Source organism: Glycine max, chromosome 9 (assembly GCF_000004515.6).
Source record: "Glycine max cultivar Williams 82 chromosome 9, Glycine_max_v4.0, whole genome shotgun sequence".
Taxonomy (NCBI): Eukaryota; Viridiplantae; Streptophyta; class Magnoliopsida; order Fabales; family Fabaceae; genus Glycine; species Glycine max.
In genome coordinates this window covers 8,518,242-8,532,777 of record NC_038245.2, presented here as the reverse complement: position 1 = coordinate 8,532,777, position 14,536 = coordinate 8,518,242, and the positions used below count along the sequence as shown (strand labels likewise).

General features: G+C 36.5%; 3 protein-coding genes across 4 annotated transcripts; all 3 read left to right on the top strand.

Annotated features, from left to right (window-relative positions):
• The first annotated feature begins 317 nt into the window (after positions 1 to 317).
• LOC100306308 (50S ribosomal protein L18, chloroplastic) lies at positions 318 to 3,007 on the top strand. 2 transcript variants are annotated; one of them, NM_001249876.2, is made up of 3 exons: positions 343 to 636; positions 1,015 to 1,176; positions 2,700 to 3,007. In NM_001249876.2, exons 1-3 carry the CDS (start codon positions 466 to 468, stop codon positions 2,847 to 2,849), a joined length of 483 nt encoding a protein of 160 aa, NP_001236805.2. In that variant the 5' UTR covers positions 343 to 465; the 3' UTR covers positions 2,850 to 3,007. The 2 variants fall into 2 exon arrangements, with proteins under 2 accessions (XP_040860705.1, NP_001236805.2); XM_041004771.1 differs by having other exon boundaries at positions 318 to 636; positions 1,015 to 2,946.
• Positions 3,008 to 4,851: 1,844 nt separating this feature from the next.
• Positions 4,852 to 8,299, top strand: LOC102667872 (protein MAIN-LIKE 1-like). Its single transcript, XM_006587981.1, has 4 exons — positions 4,852 to 4,973; positions 7,717 to 7,816; positions 7,912 to 8,139; positions 8,228 to 8,299. Exons 1-4 carry the CDS (start codon positions 4,852 to 4,854, stop codon positions 8,297 to 8,299), a joined length of 522 nt encoding a protein of 173 aa, XP_006588044.1.
• LOC121172823 (protein MAINTENANCE OF MERISTEMS-like) lies at positions 7,916 to 9,586 on the top strand. Its single transcript, XM_041005426.1, has 3 exons — positions 7,916 to 8,572; positions 8,608 to 9,198; positions 9,282 to 9,586. Exons 1-3 carry the CDS (start codon positions 8,360 to 8,362, stop codon positions 9,360 to 9,362), a joined length of 885 nt encoding a protein of 294 aa, XP_040861360.1. The 5' UTR covers positions 7,916 to 8,359; the 3' UTR covers positions 9,363 to 9,586.
• The last annotated feature ends 4,950 nt before the right edge of the window (positions 9,587 to 14,536 follow it).

Here is a 14,536-nt window from a genome sequence, read left to right as displayed (position 1 = left end):
GTAATTTTTTTTATCCTTGTTATATTATTTTATTCCTTCTAATATATTTATTTATTTAGTTTTAGTCTCTATTTGTTCATTTTAAATAGTTTTTTCAAAAAATATTTAATAACAACTATCTTTTTAAGCATGTTAGTAAAACAAAAATGCAAATGATTTACATATTTATAGGGACTTAAACAAACCAATAAATTTATTAAACAAACTAATTAAAAAATAAGACCAAAATATAATTTAAAAAATTATAGGAACGAACAAAATTTGTTGAGAGAACAAAACAAAATATTACTATATTTCGTAAAAAGAATGACATATTTAAGCCAAACAAACATAAAAGAATTTGAAGTAGAAGCCTGAAAAGCGTGAGTGAGGGGTAGTGATAGAAGGATAAGGTGAGGTGACGATAAACCGTGGAAAGTGGAAACGGTGGTGTAGTCTGTGAGTGTCATTGTGAAGTTGGAGACAATGTTAGCTTCTTCTCTCTCCTTCCTCCATTCTTGTTCATCTTCCTCTTTCTTATTGTCAATTTCACTTCCTAATCCCAAACCCTCTCATTCCCTACCTTTCGTGCTCGAAGCCAAAGACAGGACCCGTAGGGAAGACAGGTCCGCGCGCCACACTCGCATCAGAAAGAAGGTCGTTCACTCACTCACTCATTTCACTTTCCCTTTCGCTCTTTGCGCAATTTCTTCGCTTTTCATTGTCAAATTCGACTTTTCTTCTACGCTAATGTTGCATATTGTCCTAGCGAGTTTTTCACGCTAGGAAAATATGCATATATATCATTTTTTTTTATTATTTTTATTAGTCAAATGTTATTCGTTAATTTTTTTTATTAGAATGTTAGTTATAGAATTGGAACTCCTACCTCTCCCCCTTCTTCCTTGGACCCTTAAAGCATCTTTTAAAAGTATCAAGTGAACCTTATAACTCGTACTTAAAATGAAATAACTCTATTCATTTTCAATTCTCAAGTCAACCTTATAACTCGTACTGATTTTTATACTTTGTCAGGTCGAAGGGACACCCGAGAGGCCGAGGCTGTCCGTGTTCCGGTCGAACAAGCATCTCTCTGTGCAGGTGATAGATGACACCAAGATGCACACGCTCGCTTCGATTTCGACAATGCAGAAGACGGTTGCTGAAGAGTTCAACTACTCCGCTGGCCCTACACTTGTGATTTCTTTATATAGATGCTATTATGCAGTGTTCAGTTTTTTCTTTGTGTTGGATGCTGTTATACTTTTTTATTGCTGCCTGATTGGACTCTGTGTTGTGAATGATAATATTGAACATATATTGCCTGTGTTCAGCAATGATAGGGAAACTTAATTTCCCATTTCGTGATTGAAAGACTGTGCTTTCTGAATAAAATTAGGGGTCAATGGTGTTTTTTGTATATGTAAAATTGCGACTTTTTTGTTTCTGCCCCTGAATTTTCATCTGCATTTCCTAAATTCCTGAGTCTGAATCTGAGTCTGTTAAGTTACTAGTTATTGGACAGTTTCTTGATTATCTCTGTAACAAGGGGAGGCGGAATCCTTGTGTTCCGCGGCTAGTATGGCTTTTAGAAAGATCACAATGTAATTGTGTAGTAACTTAGCAGAGTTAGACTGAGGCAAAAATTTGAGTATTTAGAAACAAAATGGAAGGGCTAATTGGCGATTTCATAGGGAGGAAAAACACCATTAACCCTATAATAAAATACCAATTAGTGGAAAATAAATTAGTACTTAGAAACTCTATTCAAAGAGGAAACAATATGCACTTCAAAAGGCATTGTTCGCTGCCCTCACCTTTAGGTAGGGGTGGTGTGGACTCAAAGAGAGATGCATTACAACTGATTTCATCTCTCTTTCTCTCACACACTCTATCTGTTTATGAATAAACTCAGTAGAATACCTTTTACTATTAGCTACCAGATTTTTTCTTAGATATAGATTTCAAGTTTCACGTTTTAGCAACTGTACCATTGAAAAATATTGAGTGGGGAATACTGAGGGAAGCCAACAAATGCAGTGAGAAGGATGAATCTTTGGGTTGCTTGAGTATAAATATACACGTGTTTTTGTTGTAATCATTTTAAGTCAGCTACATCAGTTGCTGCAGTTGAAGGCTCTATTGCTTGACATGAAATAGTTACATCTGATGATGATGTGCTTTCACCATTCCAATTTAATTGTTTTGTTTTTATTTGATTCACAACACTATATATAATTACAGAAGCAAGAAACACTTACATCTTGAAGTTCATCTCCACTTACAGTGGTAATTACTAATACATTATAAGTAAATTATATTTTTAACTGACCATCAGAGTTCATAGATTTTCGTATTTTTCTCAAATGTGTTAATGTATACAAAAAGCATGATGCAAAATGAGTCAAACCAAAGTGGCTACCTAACAGTGAACTTTACAATGTTTTATTAAAAAAAATAATAATCCTCAATCTGTCTAAAAATTCAATTATGCTAATAATCTTCAAAACATAATTGATATCTTCACCAAAACAGTTGTACCATGCTGGTTCTGTTCATTTTAGTCTTAGAAATGTCTAATTCAGTATCATATAAAGATATTGTTTTCAATGGTTATAATGCCACTGTCTCCTTTGCTTAAAAGGTTTTCTTACCATATCTTTTTTTTCTCCATATACTGGATGATGGTCCTGATCCTTTGCAATTTTTTTTTGTTTCAGGAAGTAGCAAAGAGGATGGGTGAGATCATTGCGAAGTCCTGTTTAGAGAAGGGGATCACAAAGGTGGCCTTTGATCGAGGTGGATACCCATACCATGGCCGTGTTCAAGCACTCGCTGAAGCAGCTCGTGAACATGGCCTAGATTTCTAAACTGAGTCTCTCTCCTTTGTATCTCTTTGTATTTCATGTTTAAATTTATAACCCGAGGCTTCAACAATTTTTTTAAATGACATTTCCTTATTTCTAATGACTTTATTGTGATCCAATTGCTCCTATTCATCTATCAATTTCTTTTTAGTTCTAGACAGTTTTCCTCTAGTCATCCTAAAAATGTTAGATGTGTTTATATTGTGTTCAACTCTTGCAATCATTAAAGTGTTAGACTAACATGTGACATTTAAAAGCTGATTGGAAGCAGCGAAGTATTTATAACAAGCCAAAACAGGAAAGAGACTGATTCATATGAAGCTACTGCTATACTGTTATAGGATACGCGTAATTTGAATTTCTGGGTATCACTCAGTTTAGCCAGTGGTATATGAATTTCCAATGCCCACCTGGTACATTTAAGCCAAAAATGCCTTGAGAGTTGAGACATCCTGGATCGCATAAAACGAATTAAAAAGCATCCAGTAGGGGGACATGCTAGGTGCACCCAACAATATTGTTAATGCACCCAGTAATTATGTGAATGGGCAAAATTACCCTTGCTTAAAATTTTAAAAAGAGGCGCCCCCAACAGCCCCCCACCTTTCCGCCTTCTTTCTTTTCTTCTACTGCTCCTTCTTCTTCCCCGCCTCCGCGCCTTCCTATTGCCATTTCTGATCAGCCGTCATTGCTGCGTTTTTGCCGTCGAGGTTAGTCTCCCCTAACTCCCCTCCCCTTTAATGTCCAATGGTCCTGTAGCATTTAGCCTAGGATAGTGGAACCTTAGGGTAGAAGACGTCGTCGGAAAAAATGGGGAAAACGTGGACCTGGAACATTTGGTTCTTCCAGAAGAACCGTCTTCCGGGAACTTTCCGGAAGAACCACTTCTTCCGAAAGTTCCAGAAAAACTTCTTCCGGAAAGTTTCCGGAATAAGGTTCTTTCAGAAGAATCAAATGGTCATCTGGAAGAACCTTATTTCGGAAAGTTTTCGGAAGATGTTGTTCTGGAAACTTTTCGGAAGATGGTTCTTCCGGATGACCATTTGGTTCTTCTAGAAGAACCTTATTCCGGAAGACGTTGTTCTGGAAACTTTCCGGAAGATGGTTCTTCTGGATGACCATTTGGTTCTTCCAGAAGAACCTTCTAGAACGTCTTCCGGAAAGTTTCCGGAATAAGGTTCTTCCGGAAGTAGGAATTTTTTTAAAAGAATTTTGTTTTGCTTTTTTTAATAAATGAAGTTTTTATTTTATTTTTATAAATTAAGTAGTGTATGTTTTAGAATCTTTTTTTTAAATTAGGTTTGGTTTTTTTATGACAAATGAAGTTGCTTTTTTTTATAATTTAAGTTGTGTATGTTTACTAATTATTTATTTTTAAATTATTTGTGTTTTTTTTTATAAATGAAGTTATGTGTGTTTTGGAATTTGTTTTTTTTAAATAGTGATTTTTTTATATAAATGAAGTTGGTTATTTTTATAAATTAAGTTGTGTATGTTTTGAAATTTTTTTTAATTAGTTTTTTTTATTTTTATATATAATTTTAGTTGTGTATGTTTATTAATTATTTATTTTTAAATTAGTTGTGTTTTTTTGTTTATAAACGAAGTTGTTTTTTTTTATAAATTAAGTTGTGGATGTTTACTAATTAATTATTTTTACATTAGTTGTGTTTTTTTTTTATAAATGAAGTTGTTTATTTTTTTATAAATTATGTTGTGTGTTTTGAAATAAATTTTTTAAAATTAGTCTTATTTTTTTTATAAATGAACTTGTTTTATTTTTATAAAGAAAGTTGTGTATGTTTTGAAATAATTATATGAATAGTTTATTTGATCCAAAAAAATACGTGTTCTACATGATTTGCAGATCATGGTTAGAATACGAGGTTTAGGTCGTGTTATAGGTAGAGTTATAGGCAGAGATAGACAATATGAAGATGATGCAGTTGATGTTCCATAGAGGCGTAGGCTTACTGCATCAGCCCGTAGGCAATGAGTTCATCAGATGACTGAGGATGTTCCTCACATGACTGAGGATGTCCCTCATATGGCTGAGGATGCACCTGAGATGACTGCGGACGTACAGGCAACTGTTGCAGAGGACTTAGGTCGTGATGGTGCTGAGGGGTCACATGTTGATGATGTGACACCCTCTACCTCGACATATAAATAAATAAAATATATAAAAAATATCGGTAACCAAATTCACACGGGTAAAAGGTTCACATTCACTTCACTATTATCAATTAAAACTTATTAAAAATATATTCGGCTCGAAACAAGGCCGTCAAAATTTACAAAAATATTTTGTTAAATCAGCGAGATAAAATAAAATAGACTAACATTATACAATTAATATAAAACTTATGCCCCACTATCACATCCTATCAGAGCATTGTGTCCCGACATCCTTCAGCACAAGGTTCCTTTAAGCACTTCACCTAGCCATCTGTTCCCCCGAACACAAGGTTCAAGATCATCACAGGATCCAAACACAAACAGCAAACCGGGAGTGAGTTATCACATTCCTAACTACTAGAGAGAAACAAAACAACATATAGTAGCCAAATACAATTTACTTAGCATATCTCACATTATTTCATCACTTTGTCATTCAAAATTCACTTTTCATCTATCAATCACACTTTTCAATCATCAATCACATTACACAAGAATCACACGTTCTGATCAAGACATAATAACACCTCAATTTGATAATAAACAATTAGCAAGCGCATGAGACAATTTATGCTAAGACTCAAGCCTATATGCAATGTGGTACCATGTCAGTGAAAAACCTCATCGGGCGCCTAGGAGTACATGACAAGACAAACCACACAATAGTAAGTCAAGTCACTCTCACTAGGTAATATCATAGGGAGACCAGTCAGGGTTACAGTGTTTTGCGAAAATGCTCCAACCATATGAGATCAACATAGGTTTAAAGGAGCACTCAAACTGTGTGACTTTCAAGGCCTACACTCCGAAGAGTCCGTCAGGGCCTCTCCCTCCTGATTCAGGTCCAACCCAGAAAACATTTTATCACACAGACTCTATCTATGAATTGTACAAAACACACGACTTCTCAATTATTCTCAAAATAATTTTAACTCGTCGCCATTTAAGGGTCTTATCATTAACTCGTCGCCCTTAAAGGGACTTAACATTAACTCGTCGCCCAAAAAGGGACTTAGCATTAACTCGTCGCCCTAAAAGGGACTTAACTTCAACTCGTCGCCCTAAAAGGGACTTAGCATTAACTCGTCGCCCTAAAAGGGACTTAAGATCTTGTGATTGTACAATTCATAGTTCACAACTCAATACACATATATATCTCAATCATATACATACTCAATTTATCACATACACTTAATCTCAATCACAATGGTATAATCTCAATTTAACATGTTATCTCACCTCATGAATCATATACACTTTACCTATAAACTATGCAATACACACATCTACTCAATTGTTTTCAAAATCATTTTAACTCGTCGGGTTCCCACAGTGGATCCCATCACAATACTCGTCGCACTTAAAGGGTCTTACAATTGTGTGATTGCACAGTTCATAGTTGACAATTCAATACACACATCTCATCTCAATACACATGTATTTCATCATCCGTCACATGTTCAATTTATCACATACTCAAAGTTTGAATCATCATTTCATAACCTCAACATAACAATTTATACAAAAGATTTTATCACAACATGGAATGTAAAACCTCTGAAATAGTTCCTCATAATTGTATCAAAATCAATTAATCAAAATCATGGGTTAACACAAAAACATCAAGAGCACTCAAGTTTATCAATCAATTCTCATCAGGACATCAATTGGTACATAGAACACAATAATATTGTATTCATAATCATAAAGAAAAATTATAATTCAATAAACATCCCAAAATAAACCCAAATTTAGTTCTCTAAGGATCCCTACACATGTTCATTCTAACTCCCAATTGTGATAAACTCATCCCTTACCTCCTCTGAGCAGACTCACGTGTCTTCAGCTAGTGATAGTAACATCTCTAGCGGTTCCCTGAGATTCCTTCAGTTATTCATCCGAGATTCCTTCAGTTATTCCTTCGACTGCTCCGATAGAATTCCCAAACGTCAGAGAGACGGAGAAGAGATTGAAACCTCCACTTGTACTGTCTTCATGCGATTCCTATTTCTCCCTCCACGAATAATATCTCAAAAATCCCAACGGTGGAAGTGTGCGCAATTAAATTTCGAACAACATATCCAAATTTCATGAAAATCTAACGGTTTACGAAACCGGGATCGTAATTTTACCGAGACAGTTTTGAGTTTCTACGGGAAAATAAAAGGCTACAATGCGAAGGGTATTTCTCTTAGCTCAAACATAATATCGAAATTTCCAACGGTGAGAATGCTCAGAATTGGGTTGCGAACGTGGTGCTTAAATTTCACAATGATCCAACGGTGAATGAGGCCGAGATCGTCATTTTTCTGAGGCAGGTTAGGAGACGTGTGGGAAAAATAGAGGGTTTTGGGAGAAAAGAAAAAAAACGAAATTGTGAGGTAGAGGAGGCTAAGGAGTCAGTCTGAAAACTTACCTATCATGTTGCTATTTATAGCTAGGGGCATTTTAGACCTATTATTTACTCTATTTATTTATTTATTTATTGTTTTATAAAAACAAACTTTATTTTATTCTCTATCAAACAAATAAATAAAATACATTTTTTATTTTCTCTCAAATCATTATTTTAATTAATAATTATATCTCCTTATTTATTTATTTATAAAATCTCATCATTATTTTTAAAATTCTATTTATTTATAAATAAAAATTCTTTTTAATCTAGTTTACGAAAATTGGGATGTTACAGTCTTACAAATGATGCTGAGGAATTTCCAGGTGGGCCACATGACCCATCAGTGTTGACTTTATTTGCGGACCATGTTGCACATGTCATTTGGAGTGGACAGGTATTTTAATTTGTTAATTATTTCTTATTGTTGATTTGTTTGTCATTAATTTTTTTTATATTTGTATATTTGGAATGCTTTGTACTTCAATTTAGGAACGTTCTGAGTTGAAGTTGGTGTCGCATGGGAGGAAGGTGATGTTAATTGGGAGGTCAGTGCCTAAGATTGAAGGACTGGTTGCTGTCACAGGATTAAGTCCATTGATCAGGTGTTCAATTGTAATCGGCGATCCTGGACTTATATCCGCATTTGTGGAGATGTGGCAGAGGGAGACCAACACATTCCACCTTCCAATAGGAGAGTTGATGATCACACTGGATGATGTGTTGTCACTCCTCCATCTGCCTATCAGTGACGCCTTCCACAGCTTTCATGCTCTTTATGTGGACAAGGCGATATTTTTGTTGATAGAGTTGCTTGAGGTGTCTGCTGAGGAGGCTAGAGCCGAGACAACACGATCACGCGGGGCATATGTACGGCTAGGATGGGTTCGAGACATCTACGAGATGAGATGTCAGGCACGGCGATGGGTTGTAGCAGCTCATGCTTATCTACTGCACCTGGTGGGTTGCACTTTTTTTTTCTAACAAGAGTGCAACATATGTTCATGTGGTGCATCTAGAGGCTTTTCACGAGCTGGGTCAGAGTGGTGGTTATGCCTGGGGAGTTGTCGCGCTGGTTCATATGTATGACCAGTTTGATGAAGCTTCTAGGACCACGACACGTCAGATTGGGGGGTACCTGACTTTATTACAGGTAAATTTTGTGTTTTTAAATATGTTACATTGTAGTGCTGGATCTATGAGCACTTTCCGAGTGTGCATCAGTGTGTCACAGATGATGTGTACGAGGAGACGTCCCCACGTGCTTCCCGGTGGTTGACGATGAAGGCGCATATGAAGGGAATTACAGGAGCGTCGTACCGGGCACGTTGTGATACTTTGACGGTCACAAATGTGTGTTGGTTGCCTTACAGTGAGCATCGAGGGGTTAGGGAGTTTAAGCTGATTTCATCGTTCCAGGGTCAGCTGAGATGGGGTCCTATGGTGGTCACAGTTCAACCGGAGAGGGTGCTACGACAGTTTGGTTACATTCAGAGCATCCCTTCGTCGCCTGTTAGCGCTTCGTTGTCATATGATGATATAGATGACAGGTGGATGCATTCCGCGGACCATGTACTAGCTGTGGGTGAGCTTTGTGTAGTCCCTGGGCAAGTATCTACGGATTACATGGAGCGGTTTTTCCAGATATCTCACCCATTCATGATACCAACCCAGGCAGGTGACCAGCCCAGACATGCACCTGCTCCAGACCATGAGGAATACATGCAGCCGGCCATCCCACGGGTTCCAGTGACATTTGACCCCCCTCGACATGCAGTGGTAAGATTATTTGCGCGTTTAATGTTTGATGAATTGTTATTTATTTTAAATTTTGTAATAAATGTTTTTTATGATTGTCACAGGATGATTACGAAGGCTATGAGGCGATCATAGAAAGGTTGGAGCGTGTGCTCAACCTTAGGATGGTCACTGCAGGCACATAGTTACATAATATTATGCAAAATTGTCTCACGATCCCCAGGGGGGTGCTAGTGCAGATGGGAGTGTCAGGGCTCGACAGAGACGGCGCACAGACCATTGATTATTGTTTTTATGTTTTGTAGTTGACATAATTTTTTGTATTTGTTACACTTTTTTATTTAATATAGTTTACTTGTTTTGCACTGTATATTATTTTATGATATTAATTGACGTATCGATTCTGATTCTAATCCTGGTCCTTAAGCGAAGTTTTGGACTCTTATGAATTTTTGATAAAAAAAAAAAAGTGAAGCTAAAATCATGACTTTCGTTCATAAGAATGACATTCAAATTATAAATTTTTAAAAATAAGATAAGTAATTGTTTGTCTTTTAAAGTAAAAAGATGAAAATGATATTTAAGTCGGAAAGAACTTTTAAAGTAAAATGATGTAAATGATATGTTGTATTTATGTAAATGATATTTAAGCCTCTTGTATAAGGTTGTTTGGACGTCAAAGAACTCAAAAAAATTAATGTCGTACATCGGTTTCATCGAATAACACCTCAAAAAAGAGACACAAAATTGAAAAAAATAGGAATCAGACTATTTTTACATGTTTAAGTATCCATGTTTGGGGTTTTTTTTGGATTATGTGCGAGTCGCCTAAGACATTGGAGGGGCGCTATTTTTCATATTTGGACGTTAAAGAACCCAAAACAATTAATGTCGTACCCCGGTTCCATCGAATAAGACCTCGAAAAAGAGGAACAAAATTGAAAACAAATAGGAATCGGACCCTTTTTACATGTTTAAGTACCCATGTTTGGGGTTTTTTTTGGATTATGTGCGAGTCGCCTAAGACATTGGAGGAGCTCTATTTCTCATGTTTGGATGTCAAAGAACCCAAAACAATTAATGCCGTACCCCGGTTCCATCGAATAAGACCTCGAAAAAGAGGAACAAAATTGAAAACAAATAGGAATTGGACCCTTTTTACATGTTTAAGTACCCATGTTTGGGGTTTTTTTGGATTATGTGCGAGTCGCCTAAGACATTGGAGGGGTGTTATTTCTCATGTTTGGACGTCAAAGAACCCAAAAAAATTAATGTTGTATCCCGGTTCCATCGAATAACACCTAAAAAAAGGCACAAAATTGAAAAAAATTAGGAATCAGACCCTTTTTACATGTTTAAGTACCCATGTTTGGGGCTTTTTTTGGATTATATGCGAGTCGCCTAAGACATTGGAGGGGTGCTATTTCTCATGTTTGGACGTCAAAGAACCCACAACAATTAATGTCGTACCCCGGTTCCATCGAATAACACCTAAAAAAAAGGCACAAAATTGAAAAAAATAGGAATCGAACCCTTTTTACATGTTTAAGTACCCATGTTTGGGATTTTTTTTGGATTATGTGCGAGTCGCCTAAGACATTGGAGGGGTTCTATTTCTCATGTTTGGACGTCAAAGAACCCACAACAATTAATTTCGTACCCCGGTTCCATCGAATAACACCTAAAAAAATGGCACAAAATTGAAAAAAATAGGAATCGAACCCTTTTTACATGTTTAAGTACCCATGTTTGGAATTTTTTTTGGATTATGTGCGAGTCGCCTAAGACATTGGAGGGGTGCTATTTCTCATGTTTGGACGTCAAAGAACTCAAAAAAATTAATGTTTTACCCCCATTCCATCGAATAACACCTCAAAAAAGAGGCACAAAATTGAAAAAAATAGGAATCAGATCCTTCTAAGTATGCCTAAGGTCTGAAGGTCAAACAATTAAAATAAATTATATTTGGACCAGTCAAACAACACATTCAACTTTATTATGAAATTTAAACACGTCGTAAACAGATAAAATTTACATGGAAAGCAAAGAAATAAACATTGCATTCAGTCGTTTAGCGATGTCGCAGTCACCTCGTCTTCGAATTCCATAACATATTTAGTAAAGATAGCTAAAATTTCTATTGGCCCATATTTTTTCTAGTAGTTAGACTGTACTAACACCTTCAGCACTTCATCGTTGGTCTTCAGCTCATTAATTTCATATTTTAAAAGTTTATCTGAGTACTCAAAGGGACCTGGTTGGCAGAAAAACAATCGTCTTACCGTTTGTGATTCATGAATTCCAAGAGGGGGAATTCCTTTAGGTGCAACTTGCTTTATTAAATCCTTAAGTTCATCGATGGTACATCATGAAGGAATTTGAAATTTCTTTGGATTTTTTCCTGTGAACGTGCATCCAACAAATTTGTTCTGGGGTGGCATGTTCCATTTCCCTTTGTAATACAGGATCGCGTCATGAGTACGGGGCATAGTGCGTTGAAGTAAGTTTATTACTCCATCTGCTGTTCTTCCAACGGTGCATAATAACTCAACGGACCAACACACAAAAATTGATCATTACACATTAACATTGTGTTGATATCGTCATCATTTATCAATTGCATACATTGAAAGCGAATCTGGTTACCTGTATGGGTGAATGGCTGGCGGTAGTGAATTTCATCCAAAAATTGTTTGTCGGTTAGCTGAAGGGTATTGTGTACTTGAATGGGCACCAGAGTGGAAGTTTGGAAGTAAACCCCACTATCATTGTGAATAATCGATCCATTTGAAAAAATGAAACCCAACCTTGAGTTGACAATCGTCTGACTGCTAGTTTCTCCTAAAAATGCCATACTTTGTGTATCAATTGGGAGACTATGTGAAAGCAAGATAATGTGTGATTTATTAGTCGTGTCTCATATATATACATGGTTCTCACCGAAAGATTGCTTCACTTTTTTTACAAAAAAATAGACACGCGTGAACATGTTTCGTGTTTATGTTTCCTTAAGAATGTGTAGTCAAGTCAGTCAATGTGGTGTCGTGCTCAAACTTTAATACGCATGCATGTCATTATGTGTTGTCAATTATGACAACGATGTATCGTACACGCGTAATTGATTTTTGTTGGACCAACTAATTTTTTTCTTAACAAAACGAGTACTTAATAATATTAATTGGTTATTAATAGCTTACAACAAATTATATCGCATAATGAATACAATTACAAAAACAATGCATGTTTAGTCTTCATTTAGGTTGACATAGTGTCTTTTGAATGACATGAAGCTTGTGTACTGCTACATTCTACTAATATATGGAGTTCTCCACTGCTTTGCCTGAGAATAACAATTGCTTGAGCACAACAACGCTGGAGGCGGTAAAGGACAATGGTCTTTCAAATAAACCTGTTGTACATGAACAAACATCATTAACTCAAATGAATCAGGAAAGCCATTGCATAATTGTTATACTAACTATCTTCAATGTACCTGAACAAAATGATTTCCAAACACGTGACCGACACATATCATGCGGTGCCCAGAAGAATCGGGTGGTGGTTGACTTCTAAGAGGAAAAAATGTCATGCTTTGTTGTCGGGACAACGATACAAGGATTACGTTATACCGTGATGCAATCACATATCTCATCTCCGTTATATCCATCCACTTATCCACACTAACCTGAATCAAGCAAACATACACATGTAAGTTATTTAAAGTTTGTTTTTAAAAAAATAACCTAAAAACATACCTCTGAAAACCCATCAACAAGTAGGGACAGCCTTAATTGTTCAAATCTCTTTGTGCCATCGAAGAGGTTGATGTACTCATGCAACCATCTGCCAAGTTCTTTAATCAATTCGTTACGCACTAACGGCCACGAATTTTCCCCCATACCTAATAAAGTGGCAATGGACCGATATCCACAGTTACCGTCCGCTTTCACATCCACAACGTCAGGAATGAAACCTTGTATGAATGGCGCAAATTGATCCAACATCGAGATGATCCTTGTTGGCTGAGGCAGTTCAAAATATGATGCACTACGTTTGACTAAAGAGTTGCTGCTTTGAACAGAATGAAAAGCATCAACATGCTCCCAGTAAGACAGATCACGCTTTGTGGATCTTTGACTTCTTTTCATCGGTTTCTTCAGTGCACCTTTAGTGTTGACCTTTGACGGAGGAAGGCACATAGAGTTATGATCAGGGTATGCAATATCTCGAAGTTTACTCTTCAGAGTTACTTTGCCACACACATCAAGTTCCTCAAACCTTTTAGATATGGTCTCAATCTCTTCCTTGATGCTGACTTCGTCCTTACATAACCCTTGATCGGAAAAGCAAAGTCTCCTCCAGAAAATATGGACTGACTCCACTGGGATGCTGCCAATAGTATACCTAGAAAGCTCACATGCATAAGGAAGACCGTGCGTGCTTCTCATCACACAACCACAAGAAGAGGGATTATTGCCGAGATAACGTAGACGATCAACCTCAGAAGCAATCTCATTTAAAGCGTCCCTTGAAACCATCCCAAGAAGTCTCTTGTATAAGGTTTTTTTAAATACATGTCCAACCACATGCGTACTGATTTCAAAGGATGTTTTAATTTCAACGTGTTGCAGCGTGATCATGTTGTTCATGGCATCCCAAACACTACACAGGTCTCCAAGACTATTTTGTAATACTCTTTTTAGAGCCCAATGAGTTGATTCAACCCTACATTTAAAATACACAACAAACATGAAAAATATACAACAATTAAATACCATTTATTAATAATCCTTACTAACAAAAAAAATAAGTTCTTAATACCTGTTTGTTGTTGCGTTGCCTAGGTGCATGACCTTATTCGTCCATGTTGTAATAAATTTTTCCTTGTGGGAGATAATCCATGTGTCATTAACATAGTCAACGAACATCGGCCAAGGCAAATAAGCAATTTGAAACTTTTGAAGGGACTCGGCGAACTGGTGTTCGGACAGACAATCAACCAAAGTACCCCAATTATCCATTACATAGTCTCAGGCATTTTTTTGACCGGTTAAAGATTTGCACTTTGTCTTCACATTCTTATCGATATGAAACTTGCACAACAAATTTGTACACTCCGGGAACACAGTTTTCACTGCATTCATCAGTGCTAGGTCTCTGTCAGTGACAATAACAACAGGGAGGCGATCGTTTCTTAAAAATAGATCTCGAAATCGTTCCAAAGCCCATACAATATTATTAACACGCTTAGCCTCCAGATATGCAAACTCAGCAGAGAATGTCATCGCCATTGGTGTCACCTCAACAAAGTCAAGTAGTGAGAGTCTGTACCTATTTGTTTTGTAGGTACTATCTATAA